Source organism: Pipistrellus kuhlii, unplaced genomic scaffold (genome assembly GCF_014108245.1).
Source record: "Pipistrellus kuhlii isolate mPipKuh1 unplaced genomic scaffold, mPipKuh1.p scaffold_m20_p_15, whole genome shotgun sequence".
Taxonomy (NCBI): Eukaryota; Metazoa; Chordata; class Mammalia; order Chiroptera; family Vespertilionidae; genus Pipistrellus; species Pipistrellus kuhlii.
This window is the reverse complement of record NW_023425460.1, coordinates 18,196,801-18,223,595: the sequence shown is the minus strand read 5'-3', so window position 1 is coordinate 18,223,595 and position 26,795 is coordinate 18,196,801. Positions and strand designations below refer to the sequence as shown.

Below are 26,795 nucleotides of genomic sequence, written 5' to 3'. Positions count from 1 at the left end.
TTCTCTTTGATAAACTCATAAGATAGTCAAATCTTACCTCTTCCCGGGGGATGTTCTGATGCTGTAGGGCAGTGATTTTCAGCAGGCGTGCTGCAAGAATTTTTAAACATGCAATACCTGACTATTTAGTCAGGACCACTCATCTCTTTCGATTATCAAAAAAAAAAAAAAAAAAAAAAAATGACAACAGCCAACACAATAATAGCCCTCCAGTATAAATGAACCAAAATTATACATTTTGTGTGTGTGTGTGAGATTGGCAAAAAACATATTTTTTGATGTGCTGCAGAAATTTAGTAATTAGTTTATGAGTTCCATGAGATGAAAAAGGTTGATAATCACTGCTGTAGGGAATGAGACCAGAGCCAAGGAAGTCAGCAGGGATGTTCAAGGTCTCTGATTATTTCCCTCCCTTGACTTGCTCAATCAGAATAACAAATTTCACTTGTTAGGGATGCACATTCTATTAACAGTTGCAGCCAAAAAAAAGTATTTACTGGACAGCTTCTCTTCTGCAAATAAGCAAAGATTTGCTGCTCTCCTAGGCACAAAACCTATTGTTTTCACACACCCTTTGGGGACCAAAAGTAGATAGTACTGTTTCCTTTAGACATCCTTGTTGTCCTTAAAAAACTTTGATTAGAAGGTGGGAGCAGCTATGGAAATTCTACACAGGCAGTGGAAATAACGTGAAAGTGGATGCATACAGGAAGGAGAGAGTGTGACTCTAACAAGTGATATTTATTCAGCACACCCATGTACCAGATCCTCTGGGAACTGCCAGGCATGCATTATTTCCTATTCTCCCAGCAGCGCTATGATGTACTCGGTACTGTTACCCTCACTTTACTGGTGAGAAAATGGAGACATGCAGAGTTCATACAGCTTGGATTCAAATTTGGGCTTGGCTGCCTTGGCATTCTGTGCATGCCCTCTCCTCTATGCTATGGGAACTCACTGAAATAAAACAAAACAGACTTTGTGCATCTTCTAAGATCATAGCTTAAGGCTGTATAATACTGTTGGAAGCTGAATAAGGTCAGTGGAGTGTATCAGTGTTAATTTCCTGGCTGTGATCGTATATTGTAATTATGTAAGATGTTCCCATTGGGATAAGCTGGGTGAAAGGTATATGCAATCTCTCTGTGCTATTTCTTACAAGCACATGTGAGTCTACGTTTACATAAAAAATATTTTTTTTTAGTTAGTTTTAAATATGGTGGAATTGAACCATGAAATATAGAGCAATTTTTATGTTTGCTTATATTGATTAAAATGTGGTTTTACCTTCACAAAATGATGAATGGGGAGCTTATTTACATTTTTATGCCAAGGTTGGTCACTTATTTCTTTTTAATAAATAGAACAATGAGATCCAGCAATAAATGAAAACATATTGGGTCTCCAACAAGAACGCTGAAGTTTTTCATATCTTCCATGTCAACAAGGCATAGTGGAAATGATCCTGTCATGGTTATTAGGAGCCCTACCTTCTAACTTTAGTTTTGCCTCTTTCTAGCTTAGGCCATGTTTGACCTTTAGTAACCCTATACACTAAAAGGCTAATATGCAAATCAATTGAAACACAGAACCAGCGGTCATTATGATATGCATTGACCACCAGGGGGCAGATGCTCAATGCAGGAGTTGCCCCTGGTGGTCAATATATTCCCACAGGGGGAACAGGGCTCAGCCAAAAGCCCTGAGCCAGGCTCATGGCTGGCAAGCGCAGCTGTGGTGGTAAGAGCTTCTCCCACCTCCACCGCAGTGCTAAGGACCTCTCAGGGGATATCCCACTGCTGGCTGAGGCCCGCTCTCGGGCAGTCAGACATTCCCCCTGAGGAGTCCCAGACTGCAAGAGGGTGCAGGCCAGGCTGAGGGACTCCCGCCAGTGCACAAATGTTGTGCACTGGGCCTCTAATTAATAATAATAATAATAATAATAATAATAATAATACACAAATATAATTTTCTTTAAAACATCAGCATTTTGAATGTCCCTCCTTACTGAGTAGTCTTAAAGTATCTTATTTAATGTATAACAGGCAAGAATGATATTTCTCAGATTTCTCTTCCTGAAATCATAGACCATGATCTAACCTTTTTTATTTTTTCAAATAAATGGATGGAGAACCTCAATTATATTTTTAAAAATTCAGACATCTGTTCAAATAGCCAAATGTTCCCCAGCCAGAACATCTCAAATCTCCTAGCAGACCTTCTTCCTTACAAATACGGCTGATGTTCTAATAGAGCAGACTTTCCCCAATCACTCACTCCCTCTTCAGCCAAAATAAAACTCATTTATCCCAAATGACTATGTCATTAGAGGAACATTTGCTAGCTGTGTGTATTGATCTAACTCTCCCTTTCAACAAGAGCATGGCCATGAGTAAAATAGCTGACACAGTCTCAGAGTTTTTAATCCGTCTTTGGTTTATATCTGGACAAAAAGGTAATGAGTTTAAAAAATGCCAAATTGCGACTTTATCTTGCAATTATGTTGCTGCGTTCCCATTCTAATACATATCTGACTGATACTATATTTTCTATCTTGACTATTGAGTCATAATATTGGCATGTACTATCCCAGTACATCTTGACTTTTAATCAGGTAGGCTTTAAAGGAAAAAGAGATGACCATTCCAAGCAAATATATGCAATGAAAAAAAATCTTTTTGGATTATTGTTCCAAGAGAAGGTTTTGATTAAAATAGTTTGCAGCAAATCGTCTTTAAGGTAAGTAAAGCTTTGAATTTAGGCAAATACATTTTGAAACTTATAAGAGGTGGTAGATACAAAGTGCTATTTGAAATAAATTCAAAGATCAAAACAGAACAAAGTGAGGTGGTGCAGGATTATATAAAGGCAACATTTTAAAGCTACCATCATAAGAGTGGTAACCAGGTACATTGTAGGATATCCCATCACTGGGATTTGTCTGATTTTTTTTTTCTTATGATCTAGGGCTATAGTTTTCAGGGGGAGGAAGACCCCAAAGGTAAACTAACATTTTCATCACATTGTATCAAGGGTATATACTATTAGCATGCTATGTAACTATTGTTGTGGGTTTTTTAAATATATATTTTTACCTCTATTGATTTTGAGAGAGAAAGGAAGGGTAAGGTATAGAGAGATAGAAACATCAATGAGAGAGAAACATCATCGATCAGCTGCCCCCTGAATGTCCCTCCACTGAGGATTGAGCCAGAAATCCAGGCTTGTGCCCTGTCAGGCATCAAACCAGTGATCACTTGGTTCATGAGTCAGTACTCAACTGCTGAGCCACGCCAGCTGGGCTAATTATTGATGTTGACCTTGATCAATAGGCTAAAGTAGTATTTGTCAGGTTCCTCCATTGTAAAGTACTCTTTCCCCCTCTCCCTTTCCACACTGTACTCCTAGGAAGGAAGTCACTATGTGGAGCCCACAATTAAGGAGTAGGGTGTTAAGCTTCACCTCACTGAGGACGGAGTATCTACATGTATTATTTGGAACCCTTCTGCATAGGAAATTTGCCTCTTTTCCCCATTACTTAACCTATCCAACCATTTACTCATATCAGTATGGGCTCATGGATATTTGTCTTATAGTTTGGGCTGTACCAGGATGCAGTTTTACAATGCTATACAACACAGCGTCCAGAGGAAACCAGGAACATGGGTTCAGGCCCTGCCTGTGCTGCTGAAACAATCAATGCTCTTTATTAGAACAATTTCTTTCCATGTCTGGCTATGTCCCTTCGGGGACGGTTCTGCTGTCATGGAAAATAGAAAGGATTAAGAGGTAAATTCTGAGCCCAGCCTGCCTCATTTCAGCCACACCTGATTTGTGGCTTCTGCCTGCAATACTAATTTAAGAAATAGCAAAATGATTAATCCACGAAAGAGTGAGTCTGTAAGTCTCTTATGAAGGTTATCTGAGTATCAGAAAATGTGGTAAAGAAAGAACATTTTCCCAGGATGCACTGTGGTTTAGACAGGGCCCTTATTTTGTGTAGAACTCTTTTATTTTCCCACATGTCACCATTGGGTTATTGACTTTCCCAGTAAAGAGGCAGAAGGCACACTTTGCTCCTGTAATGGAGCTACGATATTGAACTAAGAATCTCTCCCCTATCATGTGAAAATTCATAGAAGCACATTTAGATGTTTAGTTCATTAACCAATAGATAAGGGTCTTTTGAACCCAGGGGAGGGCATGCTGAGAAACAAAGCTCTCCCCAAGGAGGGGTCAGGCCTGCAGGCAGGAACAGTGCCTACGCCACCATTCCCCCCAGTACCCGCATAGGATAGATGATAAATATATGACAAGGGAATCAATTCATCAGAAGAAAGAAAGTCAGGAGACCTGTGTCCTTGTCCTCTAACTGGCTCAGTCCTTGGGTAATCACTTCCTCACTCTGGGTCCCAGTTTTTCAGAGGTAGGAGTGGGGAGAGGCTGTTCGTTCCAATGATTAAAAAGCAAAAGCTTTAAAATATGTTCCAGGAGCCGTGCTGAGAAAATGCCTTTGCCTGGTGGAAGTGGCCAGATTGATTACAGCGGCGTGACAGACACAGAAAATATTCGAGGCAGCCACTTCCAGCAGCTCGGCAATTGCTCCTGAGATGAAAGGAAGAGTGAGAACAAACAATAAGGCTATTCATCATAGATATTCTCCTAGATCCAGCCAGATTTCAGCAAAATTGACAATTTAACAATCATGCTTTTCTATTCTCTCCCCTCTTTGTGTGTTTGGCTTAAGAATTTTTAAAGTAACCTTTGAGAAAAAAAAAGAGCTATTGTTATAGAATGAGCTATTATTACATGCAAGATATATGCATGGTAAGGAAATAATAAAATGCAAACAAGCAAAACTTTAAAATTAAAACATATTTTTACCATGCAGAGACCACCATGGTTAAGACCTTAGTGCATGTCATTCTGGGTCATTTTCTACATATGTATCGACATATATGTGTGTACTGAACTGAAATGAGTACATATACTATTTTATTCTCTCTTTTTTTTTTTAAATCAATGACCTCCACATTACTATTTCAACAAATATCCAGACTATATTCATATTTTCCCAATTGATCCCAAAATGTCCGTAGCTCATATGTTGAAAACAATATCCAATTCAGAACAAAGATAGCATTGCATCTCTTCATTTTTTTAAACTATAGCCTCTTTTACCCTAATGCAGTGGCCCTGCCTTGTGAAATAGGTGGCTGCAAACATCCTGGAGAATTTCCCGGCTTCTGGATTTGTCTTTGCTGCTCTTTTGCAGTGTTGGTCAGCTTATTCTTGGACAATAGGAGTAATGTCTTAAGGCTTGATGGACTCAAGCTGCATCTCATCAGAAGCACTGTTGATATGGGAAGCTGCCCCAGGATCAGTGTGATTATGGTCTGCTATCACACTGCACTGTAAAGTGGCCACCTCATACCTGAGTGTGTATCCATGTGGTACTACTTTGATACTATAGGAATGCTGTGTTCAAAGAAGATTCAGAGACTGCTACCCCTTCCACATTCCCTCAGCTTTCTGCAAACATGTGGCCTAAATGCTCAGCTCTTCATATATTTTAGGTCTTGCATTCTAATGGTTTGATCTGTGAATTATTGGCTGATATTGGCTGCAAGTCTTCCCCTCCATGGCGGTCTGAACATGCCATGATTTCAGCAAAACTGAAATTGGATTCCCCTTAGGATCCAGCTCTGGGGAAGGCATTTCAAGCACTAAACATTCACTTTGTGCCTGGTGGCTGCCTGGTAGCCCAAGCCAAATGCATGCAAATACCCCCAGTCTTCAGAATATGCTCCTAAGTAGCAGTGCTTTTTCCTTGTAGCCACTTCCGGGTGTGTGTGTGTGTGTGTGTGTGTGTGTGTGTGTGCGCGCGCGCACACATGCAATGTTGCATTCTGACATTTTCCTTCCAGGCATATACTACTTACCCCTTCAAAACTCACCTTCCACAAAAGCCATGTAATATGTACTTTTGTACTATGGTTAAAGAGGCAGGTAAACACTTCAATTGCTCCCTTAGCAGAACTGTACTTTTAGGGATTTCCAATGCTTTAACCCACCAGAGAGAGTCATACAGGAACTACAGGTGCTGAGGCCACCTGCTGGGAAGGAGTTTTTAGTTCTGAGGTGTGTGGGGTTTTTTTGCCACTTAGTCCTTCCCATGGCTACAGGTGTGATTGGTATGGCAGCCCCAGAGCCTTAGCATAAATGTGAGCAGTGTGGCCAAGAGTAGGCAGGACACTACAGTGCTGTCTCCAATCCAGGAGCCTTCCAAGTCCAGAGCTGTATCTGTTTTTCTGTAGTATTTGGAATTGCATGTGCCTATGACCCTTTTGGAGGGAGGGAAAGAACAACACAGGAAATGATTAATTTAGGGGCAGATGGAGAGGGCTTAAATTGCTTTACCCAGTTAATCCCAACCATTGCTCCTTACCCTTGTTGGAATGTGTAGTCAGAATCCTGTAAGCAGATGTGCATTTCTTGATATGAAAGGATCTCCCCTCAGGGTCATGGGACCCCCAGTTCACTTGTCAGACACAAAGGGTCAGCAAAGCCGTGCTTAGCCAAAAGTTACGACTTGGGGAAGCTTATGTCCAGGACTCTGCCATCTATTCCTTCCTGGCTTCTTCCCCTCCCCTACCCTCCCCTCTCCTCCCCTCCCCTCTCCTCCCCTCCCCTCCCCTCCTCTCCTCCCCTCTCTTCTTCTCTCCTCTCTTCTCTTCTCCTCTCTTCTCCTCTCCTCTCCTCTCCTCTCCTTTCCTCTCTTCTCCATTCCAAGCCTGTTTACCTATGCAAGTCTCTTGCATGCTGTTTTTCTCCCCTGTTTTAACTTCCTCTTTAATCCCTGTTAAAACTTCTTCCTCTCAGGTAAACCTTGGGAAGTGTTAAGGATGAAGTAAGAGCTTAATGGCTTGCTCTCCTGAGTTCTTCTCGTGTGTCCGGGAAAAATGAAGCCCTTATGGAGAAATCTGAGAAGGCAAGACCAGAGATGAAGAGATAAGGGCTGCCTGGCTGCTCCTCAGAGTGTCTTCTCAACCCACTTGGGACACAACAGTGACATGAACATGGACTGAATATTTCTTTAAAACTTATGTGAGATCCTAACCCCCAAGGAGTTAGAAGGTGGGACTTAGAGATGGTTAGGCCATTCGGGTGGAGCCCCCATGCTGGGATTAGGGTCCTTTTAAGAAGAGGAAAAAAGCCAACTCTCCTTCTCTGCTCTCAGCCATCAAAGGGTACAGTGAGGAGACAGCCATTCTCAAACCAGATGGTCTTCCCTGGGACCCAGCCATTGTGGCTCCCTGATCGCAGAGGTCCAGCCTCCAAAGGCACGAGAAAAAAAATTCTGTTGCTTAAGAGCCACCCAGTCTATGGTACTTTGTTATGGCAGCCAAGATTGACTAAGGCAAACACCATGTAACTGCCAGCTTCATCATCATCCTTTTCCTCAGGGCAGGATGGAGTGAGGCCAGTGAGGCACTCCCTTGTAGAGTCATTTTGCACCCTCACTTGGTCCCTGTCCTGACTGTCATCATCAGTGAATCCTTAGCAAGCACGAGGCCCTGTTTAGGGCCTTTATGTGTATTAATTGAATCAGAAAAGGAAATGGTGCCCAAACTACACAGCTAATGAAGGGTGGAACTTGGATTGAAACTGGCAACAATAGTTAAACAGATCCCCTAAGGCCCTTTCCCACAACTTTATTGAGATATAATTGACAAACAGAAATTGTATCTATTTAAGATCTAAAATGTGATTATTTGATATGCAGATGCATTGTGATATGATTAGCACAATCAAGCTAAGGTTCTGGTGTTGGGAGACTGGGAGCCTCAGATATTCATTCCGTTCATCACTTTTAGCACAAGCATAACTCTGCAAACTTTGGACATTAGGATATTTGTGTGTTGAAGTAGTCCATCGTTAAGAATGATAACTTTGTCAATAAGGGTCTACCAGTGACTAACAGTGTGACCACAGGCAAATCAATCAACCTCCAGATCAGTAAGGAAATTGAAAACTCATACACCATCCCAGCAGAAGTAAATGATACAGGGATTGAGGAGTATAGGTGCAAGATAACAGGAAGTATAAGAGGTTGAGGATATCGGTAAAGGTTCTGCTCCATCTACCCATTTTCTCACGCCATTTGCTGTCAACCTGTGCTGGCCAAACTGACATGCTTGTTGGTAAAATTCAGCTGCAGGTTGGGTTGCAGGTCTGTGAAGGGAATACAGTTTCCAAGGATGTATCATTGATGGCCAGAAGTTAATTCCTAACTTGAAGCAACCGAAAACATTACCTCAACATTTTACAGTAACAGCAGACACGGATGCCAAGCTCTCTGGCTGAACCTAGACATCTGTGAAATGTGGACACAATTCAATTTAAGTAATAGAATAGGAGCAGCCTGGATTTGTGTTTCTGCACGACTCTCTGCTTAGTTCACATTGGACCCACCACACCGCCTGATTTCTCAGCAGGCAGGTTGGCCTACAGGAGACATTCCATATTCAATAACAAATCTCATTTCCTCTCAGACTGAAGGAGACAGCCAAAGCCAGATGGCCCTTCAAGGCTGTTAATTATGCTCAGGGATCCCAAGATGGATGCGGCCTACTTCTGGAGTTTTCCTCCTAAACCACAAGGTGGTGCTAAAGCACAGAAAACGCTTCCTAAGGTTGCAGGTGTTAAAGGAGGGAAACCGGGAGCGCAAAGGTCCATTTTCAACGAGACAGAACAAAAAAGGAAAATACAACCTAGGCAGGGTCTCCGAAGAAAGGCCTCAGCACACAGTGAATTCCCATATCATAGTGAAACCACAGGTGAGTGGCCAGGTTATTACGCGTTCAGAGATCATAATAATCTGGCCACTCAGTGTATATATATATATATATAGTAGGTCCTCGGGTTACATCGGAGATCTGTTCCTCCGGTGCGAAGTAATGCGATTTTTGCTATAAGTTGGAACCCACCTACATAAGCACCTACGTCACTCACATGGAGCACATACACAGCAGTAATGAAATGAAACAGTAAAAAAAGGTTAAAAGAAAGATAACAATTCCTGACCTTTACATGTGGTAAATAAATAATGAAAAACATAGAGCACATATGTACATACATCAAGATGACGGAACTTTTAAAAAATAAATAAATAAATGGGAGATAGTGACATAATCACAAAATGACGTGGAGGACTGCCTGTATTGGCTAAAGGTGAGAAATGCAAAAACTCCTAAGTGGTGTGAGGGGGCCTGCAGGTCAGCCTACCACATCAGAAAGGAGGGTGACTTCTCCCCAGAGATTCTGAGGTCAGTTGGTTTAGCTACTTGGGAAGAACAAAGAGCAGGAAATCTCTGAAGGGTTTACAGAGAGTAGAAAATTAGGATCTAATGTTTCACTGTTTTGTCAGAAATCCTCATGGAATAAAATGACTAAATCACTTTCATTTTGTGCTTCAAGGTCTCAACCTGATTTGGTTCTTCAGACTCTGGTTAATTCTGCTTCTAATTTATAGATGTCTGTCTCTCCAAGCTCTCATTTGACTCAGAAATTCCAGGAGACAGGATAAATAAGCTTTCTCCTCTGGGATTATAGCTCTTACATAATTTTTGCAACAATGGGCCTTGGAAATGAGGCTGTTTTCATCTAGATTACTGGAAGAAGAGCTGATATTGCAGCCCTGGCTCAGCAGTAATGAATCCCTTATTGGCTTAGAAGCACAGGCATTGGATTACTTTGCACCCTGGAGGAGAGCTAAACAGATCTAAAAGAATCAGACCTGTGGCCCAACACCTGTGCAGCCACAGCTAGGCTTTCCCTGCTGTGCAAGAAAAGGACTCAGCTCCAGGGCTTTCTCTCAACTCTCTAAGCACAACTGCTGTGGAGGTGACAGAGTGTGGAGGGAATGGCTCGCCCATCTGACTGCATAGAGCTTATTTCCCAGACACCCAGCTGCTTCCACTAGGAGAAGAGGAGGAGAATTTTCCCCTCAGGGGCATAGGCCATAAGAATCAGGCAAAGAAGTGTTAATTTGTAGCCCAGCCTGAATGGCTCAATAGTTGCTGAGCCTTAACCTATGAACCAACAGGTAACAGTTCAATTACCAGCCTGGGTTGCAGGCTCAATTCCTAGTAGGGATATGCAGGAGGCAGCAGATCAATGGTTCTCTCTCATCATTGATTTTTTTTTTCCTCTCTCTGAAATCAATAAAATAAATATTTTTCAAAATGTTGGTTTGTAGTCTACTGTGTTCAGACACCATACTACATATAGCTTAGTGTATAAAGCAGATATTGTCCCTACCAATTCTCAACAAGGACCTGTCAGGAAAGCCATACATCCACCCAGACTTCTTTTCCTTTACCTCTCACTGATAATGGGTTAAGAAGCCTATTGAGTTAACCTTCTAGACCTCTCTATCATCCTCTCCTCTACCACCATCCAACTATCTGTCATCTTCATCTGGACTTTAAATAGCCTTTTACAGCCTCCCTGCCTCCAGTCTTGCCTCTCCCTCCTGCCATCTCCTTGATAGTGCTGCCAGAGGGAAATCTTTGAAATATAAATTTGACCACACCACTCCTCTGCTCAGAATTCTTTTATAGAGCATACAGTGAAAAACTTGGAGCCTCTTATAATAATAAAAAAAAGCATTTCTGCTTCTAGGTATTTCTTCTAAGAGAAATAAAAAACATATAGTCACATAAAAAGATGGCACAGGAATATCCACAGCAGCTTCATTTGTAAAAACAAACAAAACAACAACAAAAAAACACACACACACGGAAACAAACAAACCAAAATGCCTAAATATCTATTAATAGGAGAAAAACTATCAAATTATGGTGCATTTATACTTTAAAGTACTGCTCAGCATTTTTTAGTGGACTATTAAAAACACAACACTATAGATTAGACTTGTCAGATTTATCAAATAAAAATACAACTCCAAGTATTGCATGGGCATACTTTTACTAAAAATTATTTGCTGTTTTTTTAAAATTCTAATTTAGCATCCTATATTTTATCTGACAAACTTACTAACATGGCTTAACCTCAAAAACATTATGTTAAGCAAACAAAGTCAGACACAAAAGAGTAGATCCTAAATGTTTCCATTTATATGAAGCTCACAAGAAGGCAAAATTAATATTTGGTGATAGAAAGAAACAGTGATTTATGCAGGAGAGTGTGGATTGAGTGCAGGGAAGCCTAAGGAAAATTGCTGGGGTAATAGAAATGTTGGGATGGTAATTACCTAAGTACCAAAACTCACCAACTGCACACTTAATTTTATCTTAATTGAAAAAACAAAACTTGCCGAGACCGGTTTGGCTCAATGGATAGAGCGTCGGCTTGGGGACCGAAGGGTCCCGGGTTCGATTCCGGTTAAGGGCATGTACCTTGGTTGCGGGCACATCCCCAGTAGGGGGTGCGCAAGAGGCAGCTGATCGATGACTCTCTCTCATCGATGTTTCTAACTCTCTATCTCTCTCCCTTCCTCTCTGTACAAAATCAATAAAATATATATTTTAAAAAACCAAAACTTATCTTCTATGGATTCTCAATATGAAAACTAGTGAGTATAGCATACAAAATCTTTCCTTTTCTTGCCATTACATATCCAACATCTTCCCTTTATCCTGAATGAGTCCTACTGGCCAACTAAAGTACAATTCCTGCTCAGTATTTCAGCCTCAGCTTTGGCTCTCTTATACACCGAAGATTTGCTGAGTTTGGGACCCACTTTCTCCTCTAGTCCACTATAGCTTGCAATCCACCTTCATTCATTTATAGCACTGTCCCGATTGCATTATTGTCGCCCTCTGTACCACACTAACCTGTAAATTCCTGGAGAGGAGGGGTCTTCATGGAGCACAATGTAAGGCACCCAATAACTATCCATAAATGAAAGAACCACTCATTCCAACCTCTCTCCTTCATTTCCTACCTAGAAGCTTAATACTTTCATTTAAATTTTTTTTTCAAATACAATATTAAACACATTTGCACATGTATAAAAGATATTCAAATGGTCAGAAGAAAATGAATAAAGGACAAGTACCCATTCCCCTAACCAGAAACAATAGCATATTTAATTCTGGATCATTCCAGAAATGTTTTCTGCATAAGCAAGCATATTTTATGTGGGTTATATATGTATACTAGTATCTATATATCCCTCCTGCTTATATAAGTGGAAGATAATGTGAATTCCACTCACATTCCCCATTCATTTTATGTCCTATTCTTTGCCCCCAAGAGGTGGTCCCTGCTTACCTCATTATCCAGATTCCCCTGCTGGCTGGATTCCAATTGGTTTGCCCAGTGAGAGACAACAACGGAAGGCTATTGGAGAGTCAGACAATATAGACGTTTGGGTATCTTCCCTTTGTCTGCTTTGGCCCCATATTTTTGGTGGTAGCTGCATGCAGCCCCTACTCCAGGCTCCATCTTCTTTAGCCCTTCAGATCCAGGGATGTACCTTGGACTAGTTTTCCTGGAAACAGACTCAGATGGAGAGGTGCATGCAGATGGCTTATTGAGTTATGCTCTTGGGAGATACACCTGTAAGGAAAGGAGAAAAGCAGAATTGGCCAGGAGAAGCTAACATGAAATACAGTTCAGTGAGGCCTAGCTGATGTTACAGGTGCTCTGGAGCTGGGATGGCCCTTCAGAATTTTCCTAAATTGATAAAAGGGGGCTGGGCTCCTTTATCCATGCATCAGCTAGTCACTGGCCATAGCCACCCCCAGGAATGAGTGTAGCCTGAATGAAGCTGTTGTAGCTGAGGTCAACCCAGGGAACGGTCTGCTGTGAGCCAACAACAGTGGATATTTCCAGCCACTGGGAATAGGTGCATCAGCCCTGAAAAGGAGACCTAAGTAGGGGACCACAGTTTCCAACATAGGGTGGTAGAGGCTTCCCTTTGGTGCAAGTGTCCAGGTGCCTTTGCCCACACCTCTGCCCAGAGTCCTTTTATTCAAGTCTCAGCATTTGAACTATGTGGGGCAAATTCCGTTTCCTGATGAGATCTTGACTGCTACACATACAATACCCACATACTATACAACACACACACACACACACACACACACACACACACCCTACACTTTCATTTAATATGTCTTAAGTAAGGGGAAAGGGAGAATGGGAGATATCTGTAATACTATCAACTATAAAAATGTATTTTAAAATGTCTTGAAACACAGTCCATATCAAGTGTCTTCAATGGCTGGGCAGTAATTCCTTATATCAATATAGAATAGTGCATTTAGCAAGTCCATGTCTTGGGCGTGGAAGTCGCTTCCAGCTCTTACAAACATTGTTGCCGTGGTCACTGTGTGAATTTTTTAATACATCTACAAGACTAGTGTCAATTCTTAGTAGTGAAGTTGCTGGATCCAATGCTGTGCATATTTTAATTCTGATATTGCCAAATTGTCAATGAATAGTTTATTCCAATGTCTGTTATCATGAGCATATGAGAACGGCTGTATCAAAACTTCTCACCAAACCTGTGTTAAGGAAGCCTGTTTGATTTGAGGGCTCCAAGGGGCACACAGTCCTCTTACCCTTCTCTTCCACCCCCACATGCCTTTTTATTTTTAATTATTTTTTTAAATAAATATTTTATTGATTTTTTTTTTCAGAGAGGAAGAAAGGGGAATAGAGAGTTTGAAACATCAATTAGAGAGAATCATGGATCTGCTGCCTCTTGCACACCCCCTACTGGGGATGTGCCTGCAACCAAAGTACATGGCCTTGACTGGAATCGAACCTGGGACCTTTCAGTCCGCAGGCCTACGCTCTATCCACTGAGCCAAACAGGTTTCAGTGCCCACATGCCTTTTTAGATACATACTTATTGTTGGACAGCAGGAAGGTCACTAAGGCTATGTGTGGTTTCACCAGTCATTTTTTCAACGGTATTTTTGCTTTTCCTTCATTTAGATATTGTAGACTTGGCTGTCAGGGCTCCAATGGCAGGTATAGAACGATTTTCCATCTGGGCTTTCTCCCCTCTGAGTTTAGAATGCCCTTAGCAATTCCATTAAGCTTCTAGAGCTAGGAAACTGGAAGTTAACCTGGAATGATAAACCTGTCATATGTAAATGCAACTTATTGTGTAGTCAGTAATCAGACCAGTGCCCCACATTCTGAAAACTCTCAGACACTCAGTATGTGTTTGCTGCTTGAGGATCCTTGTGATTTCACCTTGGTGCCTTTTTATAGGCATTATAACATCATAAAGGAGGAATAATCAGCTTTCAGGGGGGAAAATCAACTTCATCAACCTCACCACCTCATTTCCAAATTTCCCCTTTAATGTCGTCCCATAGAAATATTATATATATAATATATTCATTTGTTTTGACTAGGGACATTATTATGTGAATTGCACTCTCTAAAATTAGTCTGGAACATTCTTGGAAATGGAAGCTAAGTTATATAATGTCAGGAACGCAAAATGAAGAGCCACCTGTTATTTCGTCAAATATGTTATTTCATCTCATGCTTTAATCTCCTGGATTTAAAAGGAGCTCCACTTGATTTTAATAGAAGTGGATGTCATCCTGTACAACCCAATAGGCTTATCACCTCCCATCAGACTTTGAGACACAACCTGTGAAAAACAGACAATCTGAAAGGTCCCAAGAGGTGAGAGCAGAGCTCAGGCCAGAGCAGATGACTTCCAGACACGAAGGCAGAGCAGGGCATTCTCGGGTTATTGAAGCACCTTGCTGTTGGCAAGGGCTAAATGCTACCCCTTCCCTTCCTATTATCAGGAAGATATGACTCAGGGAGGCAGATACTTGGTTGCTGCTCACTTGAGCAAAGTGCAATAGGGCTGAGTTAGCCCGTAGAATCTGACTGAAGTCCAAAGTGCTCATCCCAGCTCTGTTTCCTGCAGCAATTCCTCAGTCACTGGAGTCCTCAGTCTCTCTTCTGTAGAAGATTGAGACCACCATCTGTGTTGCCTATGTCACATACTTCTTATGGGATCAAATGAGATTGCAGATAAGAAAGCTCTTTTATAAAAGCAGTCAGTGCAGTCAGTGCAGTCAGTGCTATAGAACCAAAGGGGGTTAATGCAGTAGAGGTAACTTTCATAGAAATGAAGGCCAGGGGTCACCCATTAGTCAGACAAACATTTCAAGCTGTTTTTCATGAACTGTGGGTGAATGTGTAACAATCTGTGCATCCTCTCTCAGGAAATCCCCACATGTGCTTATCATGGATGATCAAAGTCAGGAATTTGTTTTTGGTCATGAGGCAAAACAACACTAATTGTCCCTGTATTTAAACCTCTCATGGGGACAGAAAGAGTAATTTAGGAGCTAAATAATCCCAGGCTCAAGTCAGTTCAACAGTTTAACAATATTTTCATCATATCTATATATCTATCTATATCTATATATCTATATCTATATCTATATCTATATCTATATCTATATCTATCTAAAAGCCTAAGCGACCAGCTGACCAGCCAGTAGCTATGATGCACAATAACCACCAGGGGCAGACACTCAACACAGGAGCTGCCAAACTGTGGTGACTTGGCAGCTGAGGTTCTCAGGTGACGCACTCAGAACCAGAGAGAAGGGAACCCAATTCTGGGGTGCGTTAACCTGAGAACTGCCCTCTTGACATCTGGAACCATTTGGGGGATGTGAGAGAGCCAGTTTCAGTGCAATCCCTGCAGGTCAAGCTGGGGGAATCTACCGGTGAATGAATCCATGTACAGGCCTCTAGTATTAATAATAAAATGCCTTAGGAGTTGTCTATTTTCATGATCTCTTTTGTGTACTGACTGCTCCTTCAAACTATTTGTCAAGGTCAACAAATGATCTCCAGACTGCTAAAGCCAACTGATCATTTTACCTTGTTGTGGTTAAACTCCTTACTTAAAGAGGCATCTTATTAACTGGCATCCTTCAGACAATTGACTATAGAGCAAAATATCCCAAGATTCTGTTTATGATAGAGAGATTGTTTGGCACTGCTAACACATATTGTGTATTTTACCTGTTCAATATAATAGTCCTTCTAAGTATACATACATAAATAAATAAATAAACAAATAAATAAGTAAATAAAATAACAATAATAATAAAATAAAATAAATTTTAAAATGAGATATTCTTTCCTTAAAATTAGAACTCTCCTTTTCTAGGAATGTCCTGAGCTAAGATAATCTTATAGTGATTGCTAGAAGTTGAGGCTCTCTGAGGTCATGGGACTTCCCAGCCAGCATTATAGGATGGACATACCATTCAGTTCAGTTATGACCTCCCAGGGCTGGAACTCCTGGTTCTTGGAAATTGTTTATCATGGGGTCTTCAAAAGTTGGTGGCTGAACCTTATCTTCTGATGACATGGTCACTGTAGAGAAAATTAGATCACCAGCTGGCTCCTAGGGGGAGGGGGGGTGAGAGAGAGTGAGAGTGAGAGAGAGAGAGAGAGAGAGAGAGAGAGAGAGAGAGAGTAGTGAGGAAGTATTAAAGTCAGAGAAGAGAGTCCCTAGAAAACTCTTAGTTCACAGCTTTCCCCAGCCCAGCCCCAGGCACTTGGAATATCAAGAAATACCTTTTAACTCACAGAAGAAAGATTGTGTTCTAATAAATATAATTTCATTATTGTGTTTTTAAATAGCTAATTCTTAAGAAATAGGTAAGTTATAAATAAATTATTTCTATAAATATCATATCTGTACACTAAAGCTTGGTTTTAGTAAACAGATATGTTAGAAATCAAACCTTACTCATTTTGCTTTTGGAAATGATATATATATATTGTTCATAGCATGAAAATTACATTTTGAACTATACAGTAAGGATCATAACCCCCATGTCATAGGGCTATTAGTAGGGATAAATAAGATAATGTGCTTGGATTTAATAATTCCATTAATGACTGATGAGATCATCTTTAAGATTTTTTTTTTTTAATTTGTGAGAGTACTTTTATCAAAGCTGGGGACAGTGAAACAAGAAAGGGCTTCTATGTAGGACAGAAGAAGCAATATGAAAGAGCCTGGGCAGGGCTGCTGGAAGCTCACTGGAAAGGAAGAGAAAAGAGGGCTTGGAGATAGATTCAGGGCATTAGCCCAGGACGAGTTGCCGCTGCCCCTTGCTCCCTTGGATGCAAGTTTTGTGGGGACCTTTAGAGTTTAGGAGAAAGAAACTTCACTGGAAAAAGGATATTTGAGCAGGCGTGCCCCAAGGAGGACCTGCCAATAATCTTGAAAAGGATTCTGTCCCCTTTTCTTCAAAAGGATTCTGTAGAACTGACATGTTAGCTTTTAGGAAGGCAATGGTCAAAATAACTTAGCATACTGACTTTTGCAGATACTCATGTCCAATCATCAAATTCTAGAAACTGAAGTAGTTAGCAGATAATTTCTGTTTTTACTTTCAAGGGAGGTGTCACTATATGTAATTTTGAAGTGGGGAGGGGCACTGGCTAAGAGGAGAAAAAGCAACCAAACCGATGTAAAATAAACAAAACATATTTTATTGTGCATTAAAATTCATTCCCTAGACAACGGATAATGCACGCATTGGATAACATTAGTAGACATAGAAAAGATGCATTTGGACAATTACCAACATTGATGAACGTGGGGACGCCATAAACGTTAAGCTTTATCAAGTTATTGGACTTCCTGAATATAATATTGGCAAAAAGAAACTTTCAACACAAAAACATTTAGTTTTAATTTTTTTAAAATGTCACTCATTTTATCTATCGACCTTGACAGCAACTAAAAATGAGGTACAGAAATTCCAGGAGTCTGAGTATGGAGCGGAAGTCCAAGGCACTTTGGAGCCCCATTATTTCCTTATTGAGTAGGATTAACTCAGTTATGAAACTCCCCATTCCCCAGGGTTTACTGCATAGAAAAGCACTCAATGAGGTGCTGTGGGGATTCATACTTATAAAGTGCTTCAGATGCCTTAGAAGAAAGGCAACATAGAAGTATGAAATGATCTTAGATATGTATTTCAAAAGAAATGAAAAAAATCAAACAAACAATTTTGGCACAATGGGAAGAGTGCCTCCTATTTAAAGAACCACACTTGGCTATTTATAAAAACTCATCACCTCAGTGGTTTCTTGTTTGTTTGTTTGTTTGTTTGTTTGTTTTAGTCGAGAGAATAAATGTTTCTGTGTTGCCAGTTTTACAACAGTCATTCTCAACCCCAGTTGTGTTATCAGAATCACATTAAAAATATAGATCCTTGGCCACAGTCTAGACCTACAGAATTAAAGTCTCTCAGAGTGGTATTTTTTTAAGGACCTATAGAATAATCTGATGCATACAAAAGTTTTAAAAACGTTTATTTAGAAAAATGGCAATGCATTAAACATCTATTTTCTTCCAGAACATTTTTTCTTAAGAATGAATGAAGTTGAATCAGGGTATCAACTTCTTATTGCCTTTTCCCCTTCCCATGTCCTACCCAGACTTAGAACACCACACACACACACACACACACACACACACACACACTTTTTAGTTCTGCCCTTGAATTAACATGTGATAGTGGTAAAATCTGATAATAGCAAATAAACCGAGAAGATATGCAAGGACTTGCAATTTGTCCTCACTGTGCCCGAAGCAAATGGATGCTTCCCATTTGCCAGAACGGAATGGTTTAAATATGCATTTCCAATTTGGAAATAGGTAAAGTCAGCACTTCCTGGGAAACATCAGCTCAATGGATGCTGACAATAGTAAGTGAGGTTAGTGGCCGACCATGAAGAAAGGCTATAGTGAGTGCTCCTCCACTTGGGGATCGCCTGCATCTCAGCGAACACCTAACGCTTGATGTGCACCAAATCTGTGGATGCTTCATCAAGGTAAGTAAAACAATAGAACCGGTGACTGTAATTTAAATGTCTTTTTTTTTTTTTTTAAATGATCAGTTTGCTCCACTGCAATTCTTAATACTGGCTTAGCAACCACTTTCATTTCTTGACTGGCCCAAAGTCTTCTATTCACTAGAGTCGAGTCCATAGCGGCAAAAACACATATCACATCATGCCACCTGCAGGTCTAAAACAGGAGAGCCCCCCTCTGGGTGCCTTGCAATGGAACGAATGGCGTCCGCAGAGAAATTATTTCTTTAAACAGAGAAAGTCTTTTGAGGCTGGCCAAAATGTTTACAATGTCAAGAACTCAGGAATAATAGCAACACAGAATAGTCCTGCTTTTTGGGAAAAGAAAAAAAAAAAGAGGGGGAAAACTACAGGAGATAGAGGTACATAGAGAATAGGATATGCTTAAAAAAAAATATCCTATGTCAGCCACAGTGTAATTTTGCTCTGAAAAAAACAGTCTCATACTGCCTTCCAATATTGCTCTAAACATTAGAGGCAACTTTGTACACAAAGGCTGCTGGAGCTGGCTTGGGGAGTTGCTTGTTGCGTGTATCCCAGGGAGGCAAGGATGCCAGCAGCAGGATAAAACCTCCCAGCAGGACGCAGAAGCCACTGAAAAAAAATGCAATGTCATAGGTCTGGGTCCAGTCATAAAACCAACCTGGAGAGAGAGGAAGAAAAAAAAATGAGTTATATAAATAGTATGACTATGAAGCCATCCTCTTAACTTCATCAGTTTCATACACAGTTAGTATTAGAATATATATTCCATTTACTCTCAATGTAGATGGCCTGCTGGGAATTAGAAAAGGAGAATTTCTCAAAATTTGGACAAGAATAAGCAGGCATTTTGGTTTTCTCCCAAATAAAGAATAAACACAAATCCCTGAGCAAGAACATTGGCTTTGCAACTATAGCAAAGTGATTTTTTTGTTGTTGTTGTTGTTGTTAATCCTCATCCAAGGATATTTTTCCATTGATTTTTAAGCGAGTGGAAAGGAGGGGAGAGATATCGGTGTGAGAGAGACACATCGATAGGTTGCCTCTCACAAGCACTGTACCAGGGCCAGAGATTGAGTCTACAATGGAGGTACGTGCCCTTGATGGGAATCGAACCTGGGACCCTTCATTCTGCAGGCCGATGCTCTATCCACTGAGCCAAATCAGCGAGGGCAGCAAAGTGATTTTGAATAAATCGTTATCATGACACTTCCCATGCAGATTTACTTTGGGCAAATCTGTGCTATTATTACAATCCGAATTTCTCTATCTGGGGAAGTTACAAAGGGGAGCAGTAAAATGGGTGCCTTTAAGATAAATATCTTACCAACAATTGGTGGTCCAAGGCTATTTCCGAGTCCAGCAAAGAACATTAATATCCCATAGGCGTGGGCTAACTTTTCAATCCCCACAGTCTTTGTGGTCACATACGGGAAGATGGACCAATTGCCAGTAAGAAACCCTAGGATCCCAGAAAGTATGGCCAACATGACATACGTTTTGGCAAATGGAATAGCACACAAGGCCAGGCCCATGAGAATTAAAGTAGCTATGTAAAGATGTAAGGTATTAATCCTCTTGAAGTCAGCCAGTATCCCTAGCAGGAGTTTGCCAACGGCTGTCATAATGCCAATAATGGAAATCAGAGGCACCACAAACTCTTCTTCTTTCACATTTGAGCTTCTCGCGACGTCTTCCATAAGCAACGAAGGCGGGAACCCTCCGACGTCGAAAAGGAAGATAGCGATGAAGAGTGCCGAAAAGACTTTGTTTTTGAAGAGGGCCACCGTTTCCCCGCAGTAGTTTTTATACAACTGCCACTTCCGCTTGGCAAGCTGTTTGCAGAAATACGTCTGTTCTGCCACTTTCTTTCTGTAGGTCTCCGTCTCCTTTGTGTGTGCCGTGGCTGCTGGGTTCTGATGGAGGAGGCCGTCCTGCTTCCAGTCACCGTTGGCCAGCGTGCTCCGGCAGGTGTCCTCGCCCCCGTAACTCTTTTCAAGGATGTTGATGCTTTCTTCCGGGTTCTTTTCTTTTTCGTTGTAAATGGAGTATCTATCTGGCACACTGTCCAGAGCTGTCTTCTCAGGCAAAGCGCAATCGGAGGGCGGGAGGGGTCTCATCAGGCTGCCGCAGGGTAATATGTTTAAAGCTAGAGCACCCACAATCAGCAGGCACCCGTCCAGGCCGTAGAACTCAATCAGCAGCTTCTGCAGAGCAGCGTAGATAAAAAGTCCAACACTTGAACCTGAAAGGGAAATGGGACTGTTCAATCTTAATCTCTTATGACGTGGGGCTCTCAGGGGACAAGTATGATCGGCATCGCAGTGCAAACTGGGGCGTGCCATTATGTGAAAAATCACAAGAAGATGAAAGGTCATAACAATAATAGTAATCACAATGATAGGGTATTTATTTCAAGAAATAGCATCTGTAGTTCAGACAGTGTTCAGCACTTCACATTGCATGATCATGTTTAATCCTGATAATGATCATATTGTGTAGGGCCTATTATTATTCCAAACCTGAGGTGACCTAGGGCTAGAAAGGTTGAGAAATTTGCTGCAGGTTACAGAGCTGTAAATGGCATCAGTAGGAGGCACACTCAATCATTCTGACTCCTGGAGCCCATATTTTTAACAAATACCTTATGCAACTACCTTTTTTGCACTTATTATGTGCCAGGCTTTGAGCTATATATTTATTCCCTTTGAACAAGTAAACACTCTTAATTTTTGAGCTAAAGAATATATTTTAATTTTTATGGGATATTGGTCATGGTATGATAGTTCAAATCCATTGCTAAATCACCAGAATATGATGATTCACATTACTAAATTATGAAAAGAGTAAAGTGGAATTTGATAGGGTATTAAAAATCACAAAGTATGCCTAGTAAATTTTCCACGATTTTCTGGTTGTTTTTTAAGCATAGATCACACTAAACATACTGAACCTCATCGGCCGAATTAATTAGCGGTGTTCTGATTTCAACTTTTTTAAAAAAAATTGAGTATTTTAAAATTTTAAATATCATTGAGAAATGTCACATGAAAAAGCAGGAGAGTAATAAATAGAACTGTTTTAAAAATAGGTAAATAGGTGAATCATACTTTTAAAATGATCCATACCAAACTACTCCATAATCCCAACAGGATGCCATGCTTGCAGCAAAAACCCATCTTATCAAAATTCTTACAAATAACCAAATCATTCTCAGACTTGTAAAGAAGCATTTTCTTTGGGACCATAGTTACCCCTCTCTAACATTTTAGATGTAACTTTTTAATGCCCTCCCTAAAAATTCTTTGCATTAATATGTTAATAGCTCATATTGATGTAACGGTAGCTACAATAATATAATTTTGTGGCCAGTAAGATAGTATCTTCTTTGCTGACTATTGAAAAATAATAAGTAGACAAATTTAGTCCTCCCCTTATCTTTTTAAAAGTGATACTTACTTCCAAAGTTAAAAGCACTTCAGAAAACACACTGAAAGAATAGAAAACAGCACTATTTCACGTACTTCTGAACTACAGTAACCTCCATTCACTGTTAATTCACATTTTTGCCTAATACCATTTCTTTGTATAGATCCTAACGAAGTGCCATAACATCAGATACCTACAAATATAATACTCTTGGTGTTCTGCAAGTTCTGTATTTTGACCTTAAATTGAAAAAAGATAAGCAACTTCTCCATTGCTCACCAACCAAGTTTAGCTCTCAACATCATGAAATATAAGGAAGACATGTTAAATTAATTCAAAATATATAAAATATGTATGTTGTGCTAAGTATAAGATAGGACAGCACAGCCGAAACTGGTTTGGCTCAGTGGATAGAGCATCAGCCTGCGGACTGATGGGTCCCAGGTTTGATTCCTGTTAAGGGCATGTACCTTGGATGCAGGTACATCCCTAGTAGGGAGTGTTCAAGAGACAGCTGATCGGTGACTCTCTCTCATTGGTGTTTCTCTCTATCCCTCTCCCTTCCTCTCCGTAAAAAATCAATAAAATATATTTTTTTAAAAAAAGATAGGACAGCACAATCAAATTATACATTAGGCAGTAGTTTCCCCAGCCTACATCTCACAAGAATGCAGCCAAAGCTTAGAAAGATGCAGGAATCTTTTCAGGGCAATAACGAGTAATTTAGAGCTTTCTTGTGGAACTGTGTAAACTGAAAACTATAATTTTTAATTTTCAAAAAGAAAACCCAAAAATCATCAATGTAAAAAATATAATAATAAAACTCAATGTAAATGGTGAAGTGAAATAAAGGATAAATTATGCTTCCATGCATGTCTAAGTTATATATATTATCACAAAGAGGGAAGACAGTAATTGATGTTCTGTTACTGAAACAGTAAGAGAGACACTCATGGTTTGATTAACTACTAATACCCAGGATCAATAATCCTTTTATATAAATGTTTAAGCCATAGAGGGCCATACAATCTCTGTCATAAATGCTCAGCTCCGCCCCTGAAGCATGAAAGGGACCAGAGAAGATTTGTAAAGGAATGAGCATGGTTGTGTTCCAATACAACTTGATTTATGAGCACTGACATTTGAATGCCACATAATTTTCCCCATGCCATAAGAAAATCTTCTTTTGATTTTTAAAAACTACACAAAAAATGCAAAAATCATTCTGAGCTTGTGTGCTGTCCAAATACAGGCAGTACACCAGACTCGGGCCACGGGCATTAAGCTTACCAACCTCTGTTCCAGGCGTCTTCAAACTGCGGCCCGCGGGCCACATGCGGCCCGCAGAGGAGTCTGATCCGGCCCGCCAGGTTTTTTGGGCAGTGAGCGCAGCCGAGGTGTTACAGTAGGAATTAGTAGTTCATATAGTCCGGCCCTCCAGCTCTCTGAGGGACCGTGATCTGGCCCCCACTTTAAAAAGTTTGAGGACCCCTGCCCGAGTTCCCAAAACCTTCATTTCATGCCCATGCTCCTTTCTTTCAACTCAGTCACAATACTGCAAGTATTATATTTTCACTATTAATTTCTGTTCAATTTAAAAATGTTCTACTGTGAGTTATATTTTGCTTGTCATCTCTTTCACTGAAGTTGGATGCTATAGTCTGAGTGTCTGTGTTCCCCAAAATTCATATGCCGAAACCTGGCCCGCAAGGTGATGATATTAGGAGGTGGGATTTATGGGAGGTGAGTAGGTCATGATGGTGAAGCCCTTATGAGTGGGATTAGTGCCCTTATAAAAGAGACCCCAGAGAGCTTCCTCTCCCCTTCGGCCATATGAGGACATAATGAATTGATGACCTCTATGAACCAGAAGATGGGCCCTCAGTAGACTCTGAATTTGCTGGTGCCTTGTACTTAGACTTCCCAGCCTCCAGAACTATAAAAAAAAAAATTCTTTTGTTTATAAGCCGTCCAGTCTTATAGCAACCTGAACAGACTAAGACAGTAGATTCAAGCGTCTCCCTAATCTAGCTCCCTGTGAGTTGACACTGCAAACTCTTTAATTCTGCAGGTCTTGACTGCCCATAGTAGCTCCATTTTTGGCTCAAGTCCTTATGCCCTCCTCCCTAGACTGAGTGAAAAGTAGGAGCAGCTCTCTCAATGAACTATTTTCAACATATTTAGCACAAATAAATTTTGAGATTCAGGGAAATCTAGGTCATCATTATAATGGCCAATACCTTTAAAGCCCTTGCCATATGTCTTACACAATAACTCTTTTAATATTCCCAATCACCTGATGGAACTCTTTTATTCCCATTTTACAGTTCAGAAAATTGAGGCTTAACAGTTAACAGAGACATTAACTAACTTGTCCATCAACAGAAAGCTAGTGGATGTGACACAGGCAGGATTCAACACCAGGTCTGTGCCTATTGCTTTATTATAGTGCCTCTACAAAAAAATATATAGGATAGGTTAAAACCTATTGTCCTTTAAGCTGCCATGCCTATTCTTACACTCTCCACACTTTTGGGAGATCCTGTTGGGTCTTGGAAACTGCATTTCAATCATACTGTATTCTCCATCTTGTTTTTTTCTATTTCTCTTTATTTTCCCATTTCCATCTTAGCCATGTCTTCAGATTCTGGCCATATCTCTCCTCGACACTATGATTCCCATTTCTCACCTGCCAATGCTCCTTTATTACATATATTAGAGAAGAAGGGAAAAGGATAGTCAGAAACATCAATTATCTGCCTCTTGCACACCTCCCATTGGGGATGTGCCCACAACCAAGGTACATGCCCTTGACCGGAATCGAACCCGGGACCCCTAAGTCCACAGGCCAATGCTCTATCCACTGAGCCAAACCGGCCAGGCTGCCAATGCTTCTTTAAACCACCTTGAGTAAATATCCAGCTAGATATAATTCCATCTGGAATCACTTTGTTGCCCTTGGGTTGGCCTTAGGAACAAAACATTAATTTGGTTTTTTGTTTTTGTTTTTGTTTTTACAAAATGTTAATTTGGATCCTATTGTCAGATCTACTACTGAAGTTCTTCAACATATCTGAAAGCCTGGCTTCCCAGAAACACCCACTCACTAACAGGGAGCATATGTAAATGTACAGCTTTTAGTAAACTTGGCTGCTTTATCTCCTAACCAAACTCATAAACGATTGGCTACAGAAACTTTGATAAATTCCTTAAACATCCTAGGGGGGGGGGGGGGGGAGGGAGGGGGGAATCCAACTGAAAAATAAAGCGCCATTTTAAAATATCAGAGTCCAGAAACTTTTATATTTATATTTCCCACCCCAGCAGTGATCAGCTCTTGATTATTAAAGGAACAGCAAGAGTAAAGAGCCAGTCTTTGGCTGTGCACATAGGTCAGTGAGCGGTACTCATAAATCAGTCCTTTCCACTTTTTTTGTGTGGGAATTGTAAGTGTCACAGTAAATGGAGGTCGAGAGCTATCAGCATCCGTCTTTCTGACACTGTCACCATTTCCCTTCCTTTTCTCCTGTCGTTATCAGGGATAAGGGTCTTTACATATACGCTGTCCACTTTTTTCAGCAAGGTTCTCACCAGCATGTGACTCTCAAATTTACTGGGTCCATTAGCTGTCTTTCTTTTATGATATTTGTTGATGGAGAAAAAGGGGTTCTATGGAAAGTAATCTCACAGGGAGATCTCATCATAAATTCCTTACTGGGCTGGGCTGTCATTGCCCAGGCCTATAACTGTTTAGTAAAAGATTTATTTTTGCCTTAAGCAAGCCTTGTCCATAGTTGCTATGGCTCTAGGTTAACACACTTTTGAAATAAAGGTTTTCATCTGTATATCTTAGGCTTTTCTGAATGCTATGCCACATTTACATGGAAAATAAAATTTCCTCATAGAATAGAAGGGCCCCCCCTGAGTGGTAGCTGGGAGTAGTTGGTTACACATATCTGTTTGCCAACTTTTAACTTTGGCTAGAAGGCTGAATAGGGGGAATACTGTACTTATTTTGAAAATGTACCTGTTGAAATCAGGCCAAGTGCAAGGCCTCGGCGGCTGTCAAAATACTGGCACGTAATGGTCACTGTTGCAGTGTATAATAAACCACATCCGAGACCTAAACATAAGAAGACATTGCATAGATTAATTACATATATTACTTCAATGCAAAAAAAAAGGGGGGGGGGGGAGGGATGATTCGAATAGGGCATTCTGTCACCAACTGACTAAAACTCTTCCAAGTATGAATTCCTGGATACATTCAATGTTACTCGTGCAGCTCCAATGGACACATTCATGTTGGCTTGGTTTTCATTCTACACACCCTTGATCAGAGACAAGTTGAAAAAAATAATCCAGTTTATAAATGAATAGTGCAAGTTTGAATTAAGATATTATAGGAAGAGAAAATAGTTAAACCACACACTAAATAGCAAAATTTAATCAAATGT

At 40.5% G+C, this 26,795-nt stretch overlaps 1 protein-coding gene across 7 annotated transcripts in view; it reads right to left on the bottom strand.

Moving 5' to 3' along the window:
- Window positions 1-722: 722 nt before the first annotated feature.
- SLC16A9 (solute carrier family 16 member 9) overlaps window positions 723-26,795 on the bottom strand; it is a 47,201-nt gene continuing 21,128 nt past the window's right edge. For 2 of the 7 annotated variants that reach the window (XM_036438420.2, XM_045581855.1), the window contains exons 3-5: window positions 26,366-26,461; window positions 20,237-21,154; window positions 17,518-19,570 (exon numbers count right to left, since the gene is read on the bottom strand). In XM_036438420.2, the coding sequence (XP_036294313.1) occupies window positions 19,392-19,570; window positions 20,237-21,154; window positions 26,366-26,461 (1,193 nt within the window). In that variant the 3' untranslated portion in view covers window positions 17,518-19,391. Of the gene's footprint in view, window positions 958-6,144; window positions 6,345-12,300; window positions 12,589-16,295; window positions 16,439-17,517; window positions 19,571-20,236; window positions 21,155-26,365; window positions 26,462-26,795 lie in introns of those variants that run through there. The other 5 variants (XR_006741682.1, XR_006741679.1, XR_006741678.1 and 2 more) reach the window with 5 other exon arrangements.